We start from the raw sequence: 14148 nt of genomic DNA, 5'->3' as shown, positions 1-14148 counted from the left end.
AGGAAACACGAGGCGTTCTGAAGGTGTTCTTGGAGAACGTTATCCGTGATGCCGTCACCTACACCGAACACGCCAAGAGGAAGACCGTCACCGCCATGGACGTTGTGTACGCACTGAAGAGGCAAGGCCGCACCCTGTACGGCTTCGGCGGTTAAAAAACTAGTACAGCTTGTACTTTTTCAGCAATCGGTCCTTTTCAGGACCACCATTTAAATTTCCAAAGGAGACACATTTTCCAATAATGCTTTGATTTGAAAGTTGATGCTTCATAAATAATATATGTTTATTGAACCAAAATGAAATTTGAAATGAAAGTAGTTCAGGTAGATACACATCTATTTTGTACAGGCTGTGCCGCAGATACAGCATTGACAGAAATTCGCCATTTTGCGATGAACCTCTTAGGTCTTATTTCTGTCCGACTGCTATAGGACCAACGCTTATACAAAATCGACATCAGTTTCCCACACGTCCTTATACTTATTGTTTTAATAATATGGTATTAGTATTGAAAATTCTTCAATTCTTTGGTAACACCTTGGTCGTCCTGAAAAGGACGGTTGGGTTTGTTTTTTATGTACAAGTATGTATCAAACGTTTAAGCCTTCTTCTCGGTCTTTTTGGGCAACAGAACAGCCTGTATGTTGGGCAACACTCCACCCTGGGCAATGGTGACGCCGGAGAGCAGCTTGTTCAACTCCTCGTCGTTGCGGATGGCCAGCTGCAGATGACGCGGGATAATCCTAGTCTTCTTGTTGTCACGAGCAGCATTTCCAGCCAACTCGAGAACCTCAGCGGCCAGATATTCCATCACAGCAGCCAGGTAAACTGGAGCGCCGGCACCAACTCGCTCGGCATAGTTGCCCTTGCGGAGCAGACGGTGAATACGGCCTACTGGGAACTGAAGACCGGCACGGTTGGAGCGGGACTTCGCCTTTCCCTTCACTTTGCCACCTTTTCCACGACCAGACATTTTGCTTTACGAGTATTTCACTTAGTTCACTTTACACACTAAAAACGAATGCTCGACGAGCCCCGGGTAGCCACATATTTATACTTTTCCTTCTGCCTGCGCGTTCAGTTAGGGGTGGGTGCCCCAGACCTGAAAACATGGCTCGAGAAAAAGTATAAAGTTGAACGCGCTTGGGCACCATTATGATCAGTGAGTTGTGTTTGTGAAATCATAAGTGAAGTGAATAATGCCGCCGAAAACTAGTGGAAAGGCAGCCAAGAAGGCTGGCAAAGCCCAGAAGAACATCACCAAGAGCGACAAGAAGAAGAAGCGCAAGAGGAAGGAGAGCTACGCCATCTACATTTACAAGGTCCTGAAGCAGGTCCACCCCGACACGGGCATTTCGTCGAAGGCGATGAGCATCATGAACAGCTTTGTGAATGATATCTTCGAACGCATTGCTGCCGAGGCTTCTCGTCTGGCTCACTACAACAAGCGCTCGACTATCACCAGTCGGGAGATCCAAACGGCTGTTCGCCTACTTCTGCCCGGAGAGTTGGCGAAGCACGCCGTCAGTGAGGGAACCAAGGCTGTCACCAAGTACACCAGCTCCAAGTAATTTTCTCCTGCTGCGTATGGGGAGGAAGATCCAAAAAGGCCCTTTTCAGGGCCACAACATATTTAACCAAAGAAACTAAATTTTCAGCTTGCCGTTTGCCAATAAAATGCGTGATAAAAGTTCAATTTGTGTTTTTTTCTGAAGAACTTTGGAGCCTTATATACTTTCCATTTAGATACTCTGGTAAAGCAGCTAAAATTAATGCGGCTACAAGGGTACACTTATAATTATTTGTATTAAGACACAAGTTATGACATATTCTTATTACATATTTCTTTTTTAATCATAAACTAATCGAGTCCAATTAAATGTGGAAAAATGCGAATGGCCATAAAATAATCGGATAAGTGAATTGAAAGTTTCTTTCTCCTGTAAACGAACGTTGTAGCCCTGAAAAGGGCTTGTTTAAATTTCAGATTTCAAAATCTAAAATTACGATTGCGAGCATGTACCAGGTACTGTACTTTTTCACAATTTACTTCTTGGCAGCCGTAGTCTTGGCTTTCGGTTTCTTAGCGGTAGCAGGCGCCGCTGCTTTCTTCACCGCCTTTTTGGGCTTAGCAGAGGCCGCTGGCTTGGCCTTTGCTGCTTTTGCTGCCTTCGGCTTCACTGCGGTCGACTTGGCCTTCGCTGCTGCTGGCTTCGCCTTCACGGTTCCAGTTTTCTTTGCATCCTTGGCCTTCGCCTTCTCTGTTTTCTTCTTCTCTGCGGTCTTTTTGGTGGCCACAGCCTTCTTAGCCTTGGGCTTCTTGTCGGCAGCTGCGGCGGCAACTTTCTTGGCGGTGGCTCCGGTCTTTTTGACGGCTACCTTCTTGCTTTTCACCTTCTTCTCAGCAGACGCAGGCTTCGGCTTCGGATCCTTCTTGGCGGAGGCCGACAGTTTGAATGAACCAGACGCGCCTTTTCCCTTTGTTTGGATCAACTTTCCATTGACCACGGCAGATTTCAAGTATTTCTTTATGAATGGAGCCAGCTTCTGGGCATCGCATTTGTAGGTGGCGGTGATGTATTTCTTGATTGCCAGAAGAGATGAGCCACCTCGTTCCTTCAAATTCTTGATAGAAGCGTCCACCATTTGTTGAGTTGGCGGATGCGATGGCGGGGCAGCGGCCTTCTTTGCTTTTAAGGCAGCGGAACCAGATGCCTTTTTGGTGGCCAGCTTCTTCTCAACTGGCGCTGGGGGAGCAGCCACTGGGGAAGCGGACGTTGCAACTGCAGAATCAGACATTTTTTTTCACTAAACTACACTTTTTTGTATAGAAAACGGAGCGCGCGCTTGTGACCAACCTCCTTCGTTCGAATGAGAATCGAGGAGGAGAGCACTTCAACTGTGAGTCTGGCATCAGTCATTTGCTCTGCTAATTTTTGCTTGAAGTGCAAACTTATTTTCTTATTTTCAGGGCTTAAGATACTAAAACTAAATAATTTTTTTATCGTTTTACATTCAAAAACGATAAATTAAGAAGGTAATGTGCTAGAAATGTTATGTTCTTGTTTTTGTAACCTTTTATAGCCGTATCAACTTCAAGATTGACATTCGTAACATGAATAATTACTTTAAAAAAACATTTTAAAATAAGATTTCTAGAAATATTTTGTAACTTGCTAAGGAAAAATGAAGTTTGAACATTTTACTTTAAGTAATACTACAAGTCTTTATACTTATTATTACTTTAGGTATTTTTTTATTTGTTTCAAGTTGTCCCTTGGCTACATGCAAAATTGGCTGTGAGAACACACTCGGCAATAGTTTTCTGATTGTTAAAAATATAATTAACTTAAAATGTGGTATTTGTTCGATGTTTTCTTATATTTATTATGTCTTTGCTTAGCGCAGTCCAGCTTTTGGGGCATTGTTATTAATAGTTTTCACTACATTTTGCTAATATCCGTCCCATATATAAATTCCATTGAGGCCTGAGACCACACTTAAGTTAATATTAAAGAAAAAATATAAAAAGTACATGTTTTAATATTTTTCTTGTTTTTTATAAGACGTTATGCATTCCTTAGCAGCTATGTCTAATTTATAAATAGCGCTCAAAAGTTTTTATATTTTTTGTTGATGTTTGAATGTCTTATGTTGATCGTGGTTGTTCCATATAACGCTACCCTTTCTCAATACATGCCGACATTCAAAACGAAATTTGTTAAAAAACATTTGATAAAAAAAAAATAAAATATATTGTAAAAAACTAATATTATATATTAGCTTTATCTAATATTTCAAAATACTCTAAACAATTTTCAGAAATATATACATATAGCTACAAACTGTTTATTTTGCGTCCCTATTAAAAAATATCTTGGAGGTTGCACTGCAGTTAAAATTATAAAGAAAATATATGAAATTTTGTTTATTAAACAACCAACAGATTCATTAGCCCAGTTAATATTTTTTTATGCTGCATTTAGTATTTTTTTTTTATTTTTTCTGTTTGAAAGTCTTGACCATCGGTACCGCACAGCAGCTGTCACATAAAAAACCCCGGGAACTCAAATCAAAAGACAATTTCCGACTACTATTAAATTTATCAAGGCAGTACAAATTGGAAAAAATGAATTAACAATTATTCAATTCACTTAAAAAAACGGGACGGAAAATAATTTTTCTTTATTTTTATGTTAAAGCCTCCAGATAAAATTAGTATCTCATTGAATTAATTTGTGGTCCTGAAAAGGACCGATTTGTACAAATTATGTTAGCGCACTGGCAGCCAGTTGAAGCCGTCTCGACCTAAGCACGCTCGCCGCGAATGCGACGGGCCAACTGGATGTCCTTGGGCATGATGGTGACACGCTTGGCGTGAATGGCACACAAGTTGGTATCTTCAAAGAGGCCTACTAGATAGGCCTCGCTAGCTTCCTGCAGAGCCATCACCGCCGAGCTCTGGAATCGCAGGTCAGTCTTGAAGTCCTGAGCGATTTCACGCACCAGACGCTGGAAAGGCAGCTTGCGGATCAGCAGCTCGGTACTCTTCTGGTATCGACGGATCTCACGCAGGGCAACAGTTCCAGGGCGGTACCGATGAGGCTTCTTCACGCCTCCGGTGGCGGGGGCGCTCTTGCGAGCGGCCTTAGTAGCCAGTTGCTTGCGTGGCGCCTTGCCACCAGTCGATTTGCGAGCGGTTTGCTTGGTACGGGCCATTTTCGAATTGACTGCTGTTCACGTTCACTTCACGTTTCAAAACACAATAAACGATAGCCGCATTTGCTACCTCCTTATATAGCAAAACGGGGAGGGTTGAAAAGAGAGGGAAGCAGAGTCCATCTCAGTTGTCGAGCGGAGAGCGAGACGAACATATCGTTCGGACTCGCTCGTGTTTCTGGGGGTTTAGGTATAAATATGAGCTCGTCGAAAATTTGGAAATAGTTCTTCAGTGACTTTCGTATCGTGCAGTGTGTTAACAGTAGAGAAGAGAAGTGAAATATGACTGGTCGTGGTAAAGGAGGCAAAGGCTTGGGAAAAGGAGGCGCCAAGCGTCACCGCAAAGTGCTGCGTGACAACATCCAGGGTATCACGAAGCCAGCTATCCGCCGTTTGGCTCGTCGTGGCGGTGTAAAACGCATCTCCGGACTTATATACGAGGAAACACGAGGCGTTCTGAAGGTGTTCTTGGAGAACGTTATCCGTGATGCCGTCACCTACACCGAACACGCCAAGAGGAAGACCGTCACCGCCATGGACGTTGTGTACGCACTGAAGAGGCAAGGCCGCACCCTGTACGGCTTCGGCGGTTAAAAAACTAGTACAGCTTGTACTTTTTCAGCAATCGGTCCTTTTCAGGACCACCATTTAAATTTCCAAAGGAGACACATTTTCCAATAATGCTTTGATTTGAAAGTTGATGCTTCATAAATAATATATGTTTATTGAACCAAAATGAAATTTGAAATGAAAGTAGTTCAGGTAGATACACATCTATTTTGTACAGGCTGTGCCGCAGATACAGCATTGACAGAAATTCGCCATTTTGCGATGAACCTCTTAGGTCTTATTTCTGTCCGACTGCTATAGGACCAACGCTTATACAAAATCGACATCAGTTTCCCACACGTCCTTATACTTATTGTTTTAATAATATGGTATTAGGTCTGAAAATTCTTCAATTCTTTGGTAACACCTTGGTCGTCCTGAAAAGGACGGTTGGGTTTGTTTATGTTTGTTTATGTACAAGTATGTATCAAACGTTTAAGCCTTCTTCTCGGTCTTTTTGGGCAACAGAACAGCCTGTATGTTGGGCAACACTCCACCCTGGGCAATGGTGACGCCGGAGAGCAGCTTGTTCAACTCCTCGTCGTTGCGGATGGCCAGCTGCAGATGACGCGGGATAATCCTAGTCTTCTTGTTGTCACGAGCAGCATTTCCAGCCAACTCGAGAACCTCAGCGGCCAGATATTCCATCACAGCAGCCAGGTAAACTGGAGCGCCGGCACCAACTCGCTCGGCATAGTTGCCCTTGCGGAGCAGACGGTGAATACGGCCTACTGGGAACTGAAGACCGGCACGGTTGGAGCGGGACTTCGCCTTTCCCTTCACTTTGCCACCTTTTCCACGACCAGACATTTTGCTTTACGAGTATTTCACTTAGTTCACTTTACACACTGAAAACGAATGCTCGACGAGCCCCGGGTAGCCACTATTTATACTTTTCCGTCTGCCTGCGCGTTCAGTTAGGGGTGGGTGCCCCAGACCTGAAAACATGGCTCGAGAAAAAGTATAAAGTTGAACGCGCTTGGGCACCATTATGATCAGTGAGTTGTGTTTGTGAAATCATAAGTGAAGTGAATAATGCCGCCGAAAACTAGTGGAAAGGCAGCCAAGAAGGCTGGCAAAGCCCAGAAGAACATCACCAAGAGCGACAAGAAGAAGAAGCGCAAGAGGAAGGAGAGCTACGCCATCTACATTTACAAGGTCCTGAAGCAGGTCCACCCCGACACGGGCATTTCGTCGAAGGCGATGAGCATCATGAACAGCTTTGTGAATGATATCTTCGAACGCATTGCTGCCGAGGCTTCTCGTCTGGCTCACTACAACAAGCGCTCGACTATCACCAGTCGGGAGATCCAAACGGCTGTTCGCCTACTTCTGCCCGGAGAGTTGGCGAAGCACGCCGTCAGTGAGGGAACCAAGGCTGTCACCAAGTACACCAGCTCCAAGTAATTTTCTCCTGCTGCGTATGGGGGGAAGATCCAAAAAGGCCCTTTTCAGGGCCACAACATATTTAACCAAAGAAACTAAATTTTCAGCTTGCCGTTTGCCAATAAAATGCGTGATAAAAATTCAATTTATGTTTTTTTCTGAAGAACTTTGGAGCCATATATACTTTCCATTTAGATACTCTGGTAAAGCAGCTAAAATTAATGCGGCTACAAGGGTACACTTATAATTATTTGTATTAAGACACAAGTTATGACATATTCTTATTACATATTTCTTTTTTAATCATAAACTAATCGAGTCCAATTAAATGTGGAAAAATGCGAATGGCCATAAAATAATCGGATAAGTGAATTGAAAGTTTCTTTCTCCTGTAAACGAACGTTGTAGCCCTGAAAAGGGCTTGTTTAAATTTCAGATTTCAAAATCTAAAATTACGATTGCGAGCATGTACCAGGTACTGTACTTTTTCACAATTTACTTCTTGGCAGCCGTAGTCTTGGCTTTCGGTTTCTTAGCGGTAGCAGGCGCCGCTGCTTTCTTCACCGCCTTTTTGGGCTTAGCAGAGGCCGCTGGCTTGGCCTTTGCTGCTTTTGCTGCCTTCGGCTTCACTGCGGTCGACTTGGCCTTCGCTGCTGCTGGCTTCGCCTTCACGGTTCCAGTTTTCTTTGCATCCTTGGCCTTCGCCTTCTCTGTTTTCTTCTTCTCTGCGGTCTTTTTGGTGGCCACAGCCTTCTTAGCCTTGGGCTTCTTGTCGGCAGCTGCGGCGGCAACTTTCTTGGCGGTGGCTCCGGTCTTTTTGACGGCTACCTTCTTGCTTTTCACCTTCTTCTCAGCAGACGCAGGCTTCGGCTTCGGATCCTTCTTGGCGGAGGCCGACAGTTTGAATGAACCAGACGCGCCTTTTCCCTTTGTTTGGATCAACTTTCCATTGACCACGGCAGATTTCAAGTATTTCTTTATGAATGGAGCCAGCTTCTGGGCATCGCATTTGTAGGTGGCGGTGATGTATTTCTTGATTGCCAGAAGAGATGAGCCACCTCGTTCCTTCAAATTCTTGATAGAAGCGTCCACCATTTGTTGAGTTGGCGGATGCGATGGCGGGGCAGCGGCCTTCTTTGCTTTTAAGGCAGCGGAACCAGATGCCTTTTTGGTGGCCAGCTTCTTCTCAACTGGCGCTGGGGGAGCAGCCACTGGGGAAGCGGACGTTGCAACTGCAGAATCAGACATTTTTTTTCACTAAACTACACTTTTTTGTATAGAAAACGGAGCGCGCGCTTGTGACCAACCTCCTTCGTTCGAATGAGAATCGAGGAGGAGAGCACTTCAACTGTGAGTCTGGCATCAGTCATTTGCTCTGCTAATTTTTGCTTGAAGTGCAAACTTATTTTCTTATTTTCAGGGCTTAAGATACTAAAACTAAATAATTTTTTTATCGTTTTACATTCAAAAACGATAAATTAAGAAGGTAATGTGCTAGAAATGTTATGTTCTTGTTTTTGTAACCTTTTATAGCCGTATCAACTTCAAGATTGACATTCGTAACATGAATAATTACTTTAAAAAAAACATTTTAAAATAAGATTTCTAGAAATATTTTGTAACTTGCTAAGGAAAAATGAAGTTTGAACATTTTACTTTAAGTAATACTACAAGTCTTTATACTTATTATTACTTTAGGTATTTTTTTATTTGTTTCAAGTTGTCCCTTGGCTACATGCAAAATTGGCTGTGAGAACACACTCGGCAATAGTTTTCTGATTGTTAAAAATATAATTAACTTAAAATGTGGTATTTGTTCGATGTTTTCTTATATTTATTATGTCTTTGCTTAGCGCAGTCCAGCTTTTGGGGCATTGTTATTAATAGTTTTCACTACATTTTGCTAATATCCGTCCCTTATATAAATTCCATTGAGGCCTGAGACCACACTTAAGTTAATATTAAAGAAAAAATATAAAAAGTACATGTTTTAATATTTTTCTTGTTTTTTATAAGACGTTATGCATTCCTTAGCAGCTATGTCTAATTTATAAATAGCGCTCAAAAGTTTTTATATTTTTTGTTGATGTTTGAATGTCTTATGTTGATCGTGGTTGTTCCATATAACGCTACCCTTTCTCAATACATGCCGACATTCAAAACGAAATTTGTTAAAAAACATTTGATAAAAAAAAAATAAAATATATTGTAAAAAACTAATATTATATATTAGCTTTATCTAATATTTCAAAATACTCTAAACAATTTTCAGAAATATATACATATAGCTACAAACTGTTTATTTTGCGTCCCTATTAAAAAATATCTTGGAGGTTGCACTGCAGTTAAAATTATAAAGAAAATATATGAAATTTTGTTTATTAAACAACCAACAGATTCATTAGCCCAGTTAATATTTTTTTATGCTGCATTTAGTATTTTTTTTTATTTTTTCTGTTTGAAAGTCTTGACCATCGGTACCGCACAGCAGCTGTCACATAAAAAACCCCGGGAACTCAAATCAAAAGACAATTTCCGACTACTATTAAATTTATCAAGGCAGTACAAATTGGAAAAAATGAATTAACAATTATTCAATTCGCTTAAAAAAACGGGTCGGAAAATAATTTTCTTTATTTTTATGTTAAAGCCTCCAGATAAAATTAGTATCTCATTGAATTAATTTGTGGTCCTGAAAAGGACCGATTTGTACAAATTATGTAAGCGCACTGGCAGCCAGTTGAAGCCGTCTCGACTTAAGCACGCTCGCCGCGAATGCGACGGGCCAACTGGATGTCCTTGGGCATGATGGTGACACGCTTGGCATGAATGGCACACAAGTTGGTATCTTCAAAGAGGCCTACTAGATAGGCCTCGCTAGCTTCCTGCAGAGCCATCACCGCCGAGCTCTGGAATCGCAGGTCAGTCTTGAAGTCCTGAGCGATTTCACGCACCAGACGCTGGAAAGGCAGCTTGCGGATCAGCAGCTCGGTACTCTTCTGGTATCGACGGATCTCACGCAGGGCAACAGTTCCAGGGCGGTACCGATGAGGCTTCTTCACGCCTCCGGTGGCGGGGGCGCTCTTGCGAGCGGCCTTTGTAGCCAGTTGCTTGCGTGGCGCCTTGCCACCAGTCGATTTGCGAGCGGTTTGCTTGGTACGGGCCATTTTCGAATTCACTGCTGTTCACGTTCACTTCACGTTTCAAAACACAATAAACGATAGCCGCATTTGCTACCTCCTTATATAGCAAAACGGGGAGGGTTGAAAAGAGAGGGAAGCAGAGTCCATCTCAGTTGTCGAGCGGAGAGCGAGACGAACATATCTTTCGGACTCGCTCGTGTTTCTGGGGGTTTAGGTATAAATATGAGCTCGTCGAAAATTTGGAAATAGTTCTTCAGTGACTTTCGTACCGTGCAGTGTGTTAACAGTAGAGAAGAGAAGTGAAATATGACTGGTCGTGGTAAAGGAGGCAAAGGCTTGGGAAAAGGAGGCGCCAAGCGTCACCGCAAAGTGCTGCGTGACAACATCCAGGGTATCACGAAGCCAGCTATCCGCCGTTTGGCTCGTCGTGGCGGTGTAAAACGCATCTCCGGACTTATATACGAGGAAACACGAGGCGTTCTGAAGGTGTTCTTGGAGAACGTTATCCGTGATGCCGTCACCTACACCGAACACGCCAAGAGGAAGACCGTCACCGCCATGGACGTTGTGTACGCACTGAAGAGGCAAGGCCGCACCCTGTACGGCTTCGGCGGTTAAAAAACTAGTACAGCTTGTACTTTTTCAGCAATCGGTCCTTTTCAGGACCACCATTTAAATTTCCAAAGAGACACATTTTCCAATAATGCTTTGATTCGAAAGTTGATGCTTCATAAATAATATATGTTTATTGAACCAAAATGAAATTTGAAATGAAAGTGGTTCAGGTAGATACACATCTATTTTGTACAGGCTGTGCCGCAGATACAGCATTGACGGAAATTCGCCTCTTAGGTCTTATTTCTGGCCGACTGCTATAGGACCAACGCTTATACAAAATCGACATCTGTTTCCCACACGTCCTTATACTTATTGTTTTAATAATATGGTATTAGTATTGAAAATTCTTCAATTCTTTGGTAACACCTTGGTCGTCCTGAAAAGGACGGTTGGGTTTGTTTATGTACAAGTATGTATCAAACGTTTAAGCCTTCTTCTCGGTCTTTTTGGGCAACAGAACAGCCTGTATGTTAGGCAACACTCCACCCTGGGCAATGGTGACGCCGGAGAGCAGCTTGTTCAACTCCTCGTCGTTGCGGATGGCCAGCTGCAGATGACGCGGGATAATCCTAGTCTTCTTGTTGTCACGAGCAGCATTTCCAGCCAACTCGAGAACCTCAGCGGCCAGATATTCCATCACAGCAGCCAGGTAAACTGGAGCGCCGGCACCAACTCGCTCGGCATAGTTGCCCTTGCGGAGCAGACGGTGAATACGGCCTACTGGGAACTGAAGACCGGCACGGTTGGAGCGGGACTTCGCCTTTCCCTTCACTTTGCCACCTTTTCCACGACCAGACATTTTGCTTTACGAGTATTTCACTTAGTTCACTTTACACACTAAAAACGAATGCTCGACGAGCCCCGGGTAGCCACATATTTATACTTTTCCGTCTGCCTGCGCGTTCAGTTAGGGGTGGGTGCCCCAGACCTGAAAACATGGCTCCAGAAAAAGTATAAAGTTGAACGCGCTTGGGCACCATTATGATCAGTGAGTTGTGTTTGTGAAATCATAAGTGAAGTGAATAATGCCGCCGAAAACTAGTGGAAAGGCAGCCAAGAAGGCTGGCAAAGCCCAGAAGAACATCACCAAGAGCGACAAGAAGAAGAAGCGCAAGAGGAAGGAGAGCTACGCCATCTACATTTACAAGGTCCTGAAGCAGGTCCACCCCGACACGGGCATTTCGTCGAAGGCGATGAGCATCATGAACAGCTTTGTGAATGATATCTTCGAACGCATTGCTGCCGAGGCTTCTCGTCTGGCTCACTACAACAAGCGCTCGACTATCACCAGTCGGGAGATCCAAACGGCTGTTCGCCTACTTCTGCCCGGAGAGTTGGCGAAGCACGCCGTCAGTGAGGGAACCAAGGCTGTCACCAAGTACACCAGCTCCAAGTAATTTTCTCCTGCTGCGTATGGGGAGGAAGATCCAAAAAGGCCCTTTTCAGGGCCACAACATATTTAACCAAAGAAACTAAATTTTCAGCTTGCCGTTTGCCAATAAAATGCGTGATAAAAATTCAATTTATGTTTTTTTCTGAAGAACTTTGGAGCCATATATACTTTCCATTTAGATACTCTGGTAAAGCAGCTAAAATTAATGCGGCTACAAGGGTACACTTATAATTATTTGTATTAAGACACAAGTTATGACATATTCTTATTACATATTTCTTTTTTAATCATAAACTAATCGAGTCCAATTAAATGTGGAAAAATGCGAATGACCATAAAATAATCGGATAAGTGAATTGAAAGTTTCTTTCTCCTGTAAACGAACGTTGTAGCCCTGAAAAGGGCTTGTTTAAATTTCAGATTTCAAAATCTAAAATTACGATTGCGAGCATGTACCAGGTACTGTACTTTTTCACAATTTACTTCTTGGCAGCCGTAGTCTTGGCTTTCGGTTTCTTAGCGGTAGCAGGCGCCGCTGCTTTCTTCACCGCCTTTTTGGGCTTAGCAGAGGCCGCTGGCTTGGCCTTTGCTGCTTTTGCTGCCTTCGGCTTCACTGCGGTCGACTTGGCCTTCGCTGCTGCTGGCTTCGCCTTCACGGTTCCAGTTTTCTTTGCATCCTTGGCCTTCGCCTTCTCTGTTTTCTTCTTCTCTGCGGTCTTTTTGGTGGCCACAGCCTTCTTAGCCTTGGGCTTCTTGTCGGCAGCTGCGGCGGCAACTTTCTTGGCGGTGGCTCCGGTCTTTTTGACGGCTACCTTCTTGCTTTTCACCTTCTTCTCAGCAGACGCAGGCTTCGGCTTCGGATCCTTCTTGGCGGAGGCCGACAGTTTGAATGAACCAGACGCGCCTTTTCCCTTTGTTTGGATCAACTTTCCATTGACCACGGCAGATTTCAAGTATTTCTTTATGAATGGAGCCAGCTTCTGGGCATCGCATTTGTAGGTGGCGGTGATGTATTTCTTGATTGCCAGAAGAGATGAGCCACCTCGTTCCTTCAAATTCTTGATAGAAGCGTCCACCATTTGTTGAGTTGGCGGATGCGATGGCGGGGCAGCGGCCTTCTTTGCTTTTAAGGCAGCGGAACCAGATGCCTTTTTGGTGGCCAGCTTCTTCTCAACTGGCGCTGGGGGAGCAGCCACTGGGGAAGCGGACGTTGCAACTGCAGAATCAGACATTTTTTTTCACTAAACTACACTTTTTTGTATAGAAAACGGAGCGCGCGCTTGTGACCAACCTCCTTCGTTCGAATGAGAATCGAGGAGGAGAGCACTTCAACTGTGAGTCTGGCATCAGTCATTTGCTCTGCTAATTTTTGCTTGAAGTGCAAACTTATTTTCTTATTTTCAGGGCTTAAGATACTAAAACTAAATAATTTTTTTATCGTTTTACATTCAAAAACGATAAATTAAGAAGGTAATGTGCTAGAAATGTTATGTTCTTGTTTTTGTAACCTTTTATAGCCGTATCAACTTCAAGATTGACATTCGTAACATGAATAATTACTTTAAAAAAACATTTTAAAATAAGATTTCTAGAAATATTTTGTAACTTGCTAAGGAAAAATGAAGTTTGAACATTTTACTTTAAGTAATACTACAAGTCTTTATACTTATTATTACTTTAGGTATTTTTTTATTTGTTTCAAGTTGTCCCTTGGCTACATGCAAAATTGGCTGTGAGAACACACTCGGCAATAGTTTTCTGATTGTTAAAAATATAATTAACTTAAAATGTGGTATTTGTTCGATGTTTTCTTATATTTATTATGTCTTTGCTTAGCGCAGTCCAGCTTTTGGGGCATTGTTATTAATAGTTTTCACTACATTTTGCTAATATCCGTCCCTTATATAAATTCCATTGAGGCCTGAGACCACACTTAAGTTAATATTAAAGAAAAAATATAAAAAGTACATGTTTTAATATTTTTCTTGTTTTTTATAAGACGTTATGCATTCCTTAGCAGCTATGTCTAATTTATAAATAGCGCTCAAAAGTTTTTATATTTTTTGTTGATGTTTGAATGTCTTATGTTGATCGTGGTTGTTCCATATAACGCTACCCTTTCTCAATACATGCCGACATTCAAAACGAAATTTGTTAAAAAACATTTGATAAAAAAAAAATAAAATATATTGTAAAAAACTAATATTATATATTAGCTTTATCTAATATTTCAAAATACTCTAAACAATTTTCAGAAATATATACATATAGCTACAAACT

The 14148-nt window shown here is 42.5% G+C and overlaps 1 protein-coding gene across 1 annotated transcript; it reads right to left on the bottom strand.

The window, feature by feature from the left end:
* Positions 1-4308: 4308 nt before the first annotated feature.
* Positions 4309-9909, bottom strand: LOC127010672 (histone H3-like). The gene is made up of 2 exons (XM_050885066.1): positions 9477-9909; positions 4309-4713 (listed from the first exon to the last, which is right to left on the bottom strand). Exons 1-2 carry the CDS (start codon positions 9879-9881, stop codon positions 4309-4311), a joined length of 810 nt encoding a protein of 269 aa, XP_050741023.1. The 5' UTR covers positions 9882-9909.
* Between the last annotated feature and the right edge of the window lie 4239 nt (positions 9910-14148).

Source organism: Drosophila biarmipes, chromosome 2L, assembly GCF_025231255.1.
Source record: "Drosophila biarmipes strain raj3 chromosome 2L, RU_DBia_V1.1, whole genome shotgun sequence".
NCBI classification, from domain to species: Eukaryota; Metazoa; Arthropoda; class Insecta; order Diptera; family Drosophilidae; genus Drosophila; species Drosophila biarmipes.
Note: the sequence above shows the minus strand (reverse complement) of the source record. Positions and strands in the feature narration are given on the sequence as shown.

Coding starts and splice junctions, on each gene's coding strand:
- LOC127010672 (XM_050885066.1), bottom strand. CDS start 9,881: ATGGCCCGTACCAAGCAAACCGCTCGCAAATCGACTGGTGGCAAGGCG. Junction 4,714..9,476: donor GTCGCATTCGCGGCGAGCGT/GCTTAAGTCGAG, acceptor TCGAAAATGGCC/CGTACCAAGCAAACCGCTCG.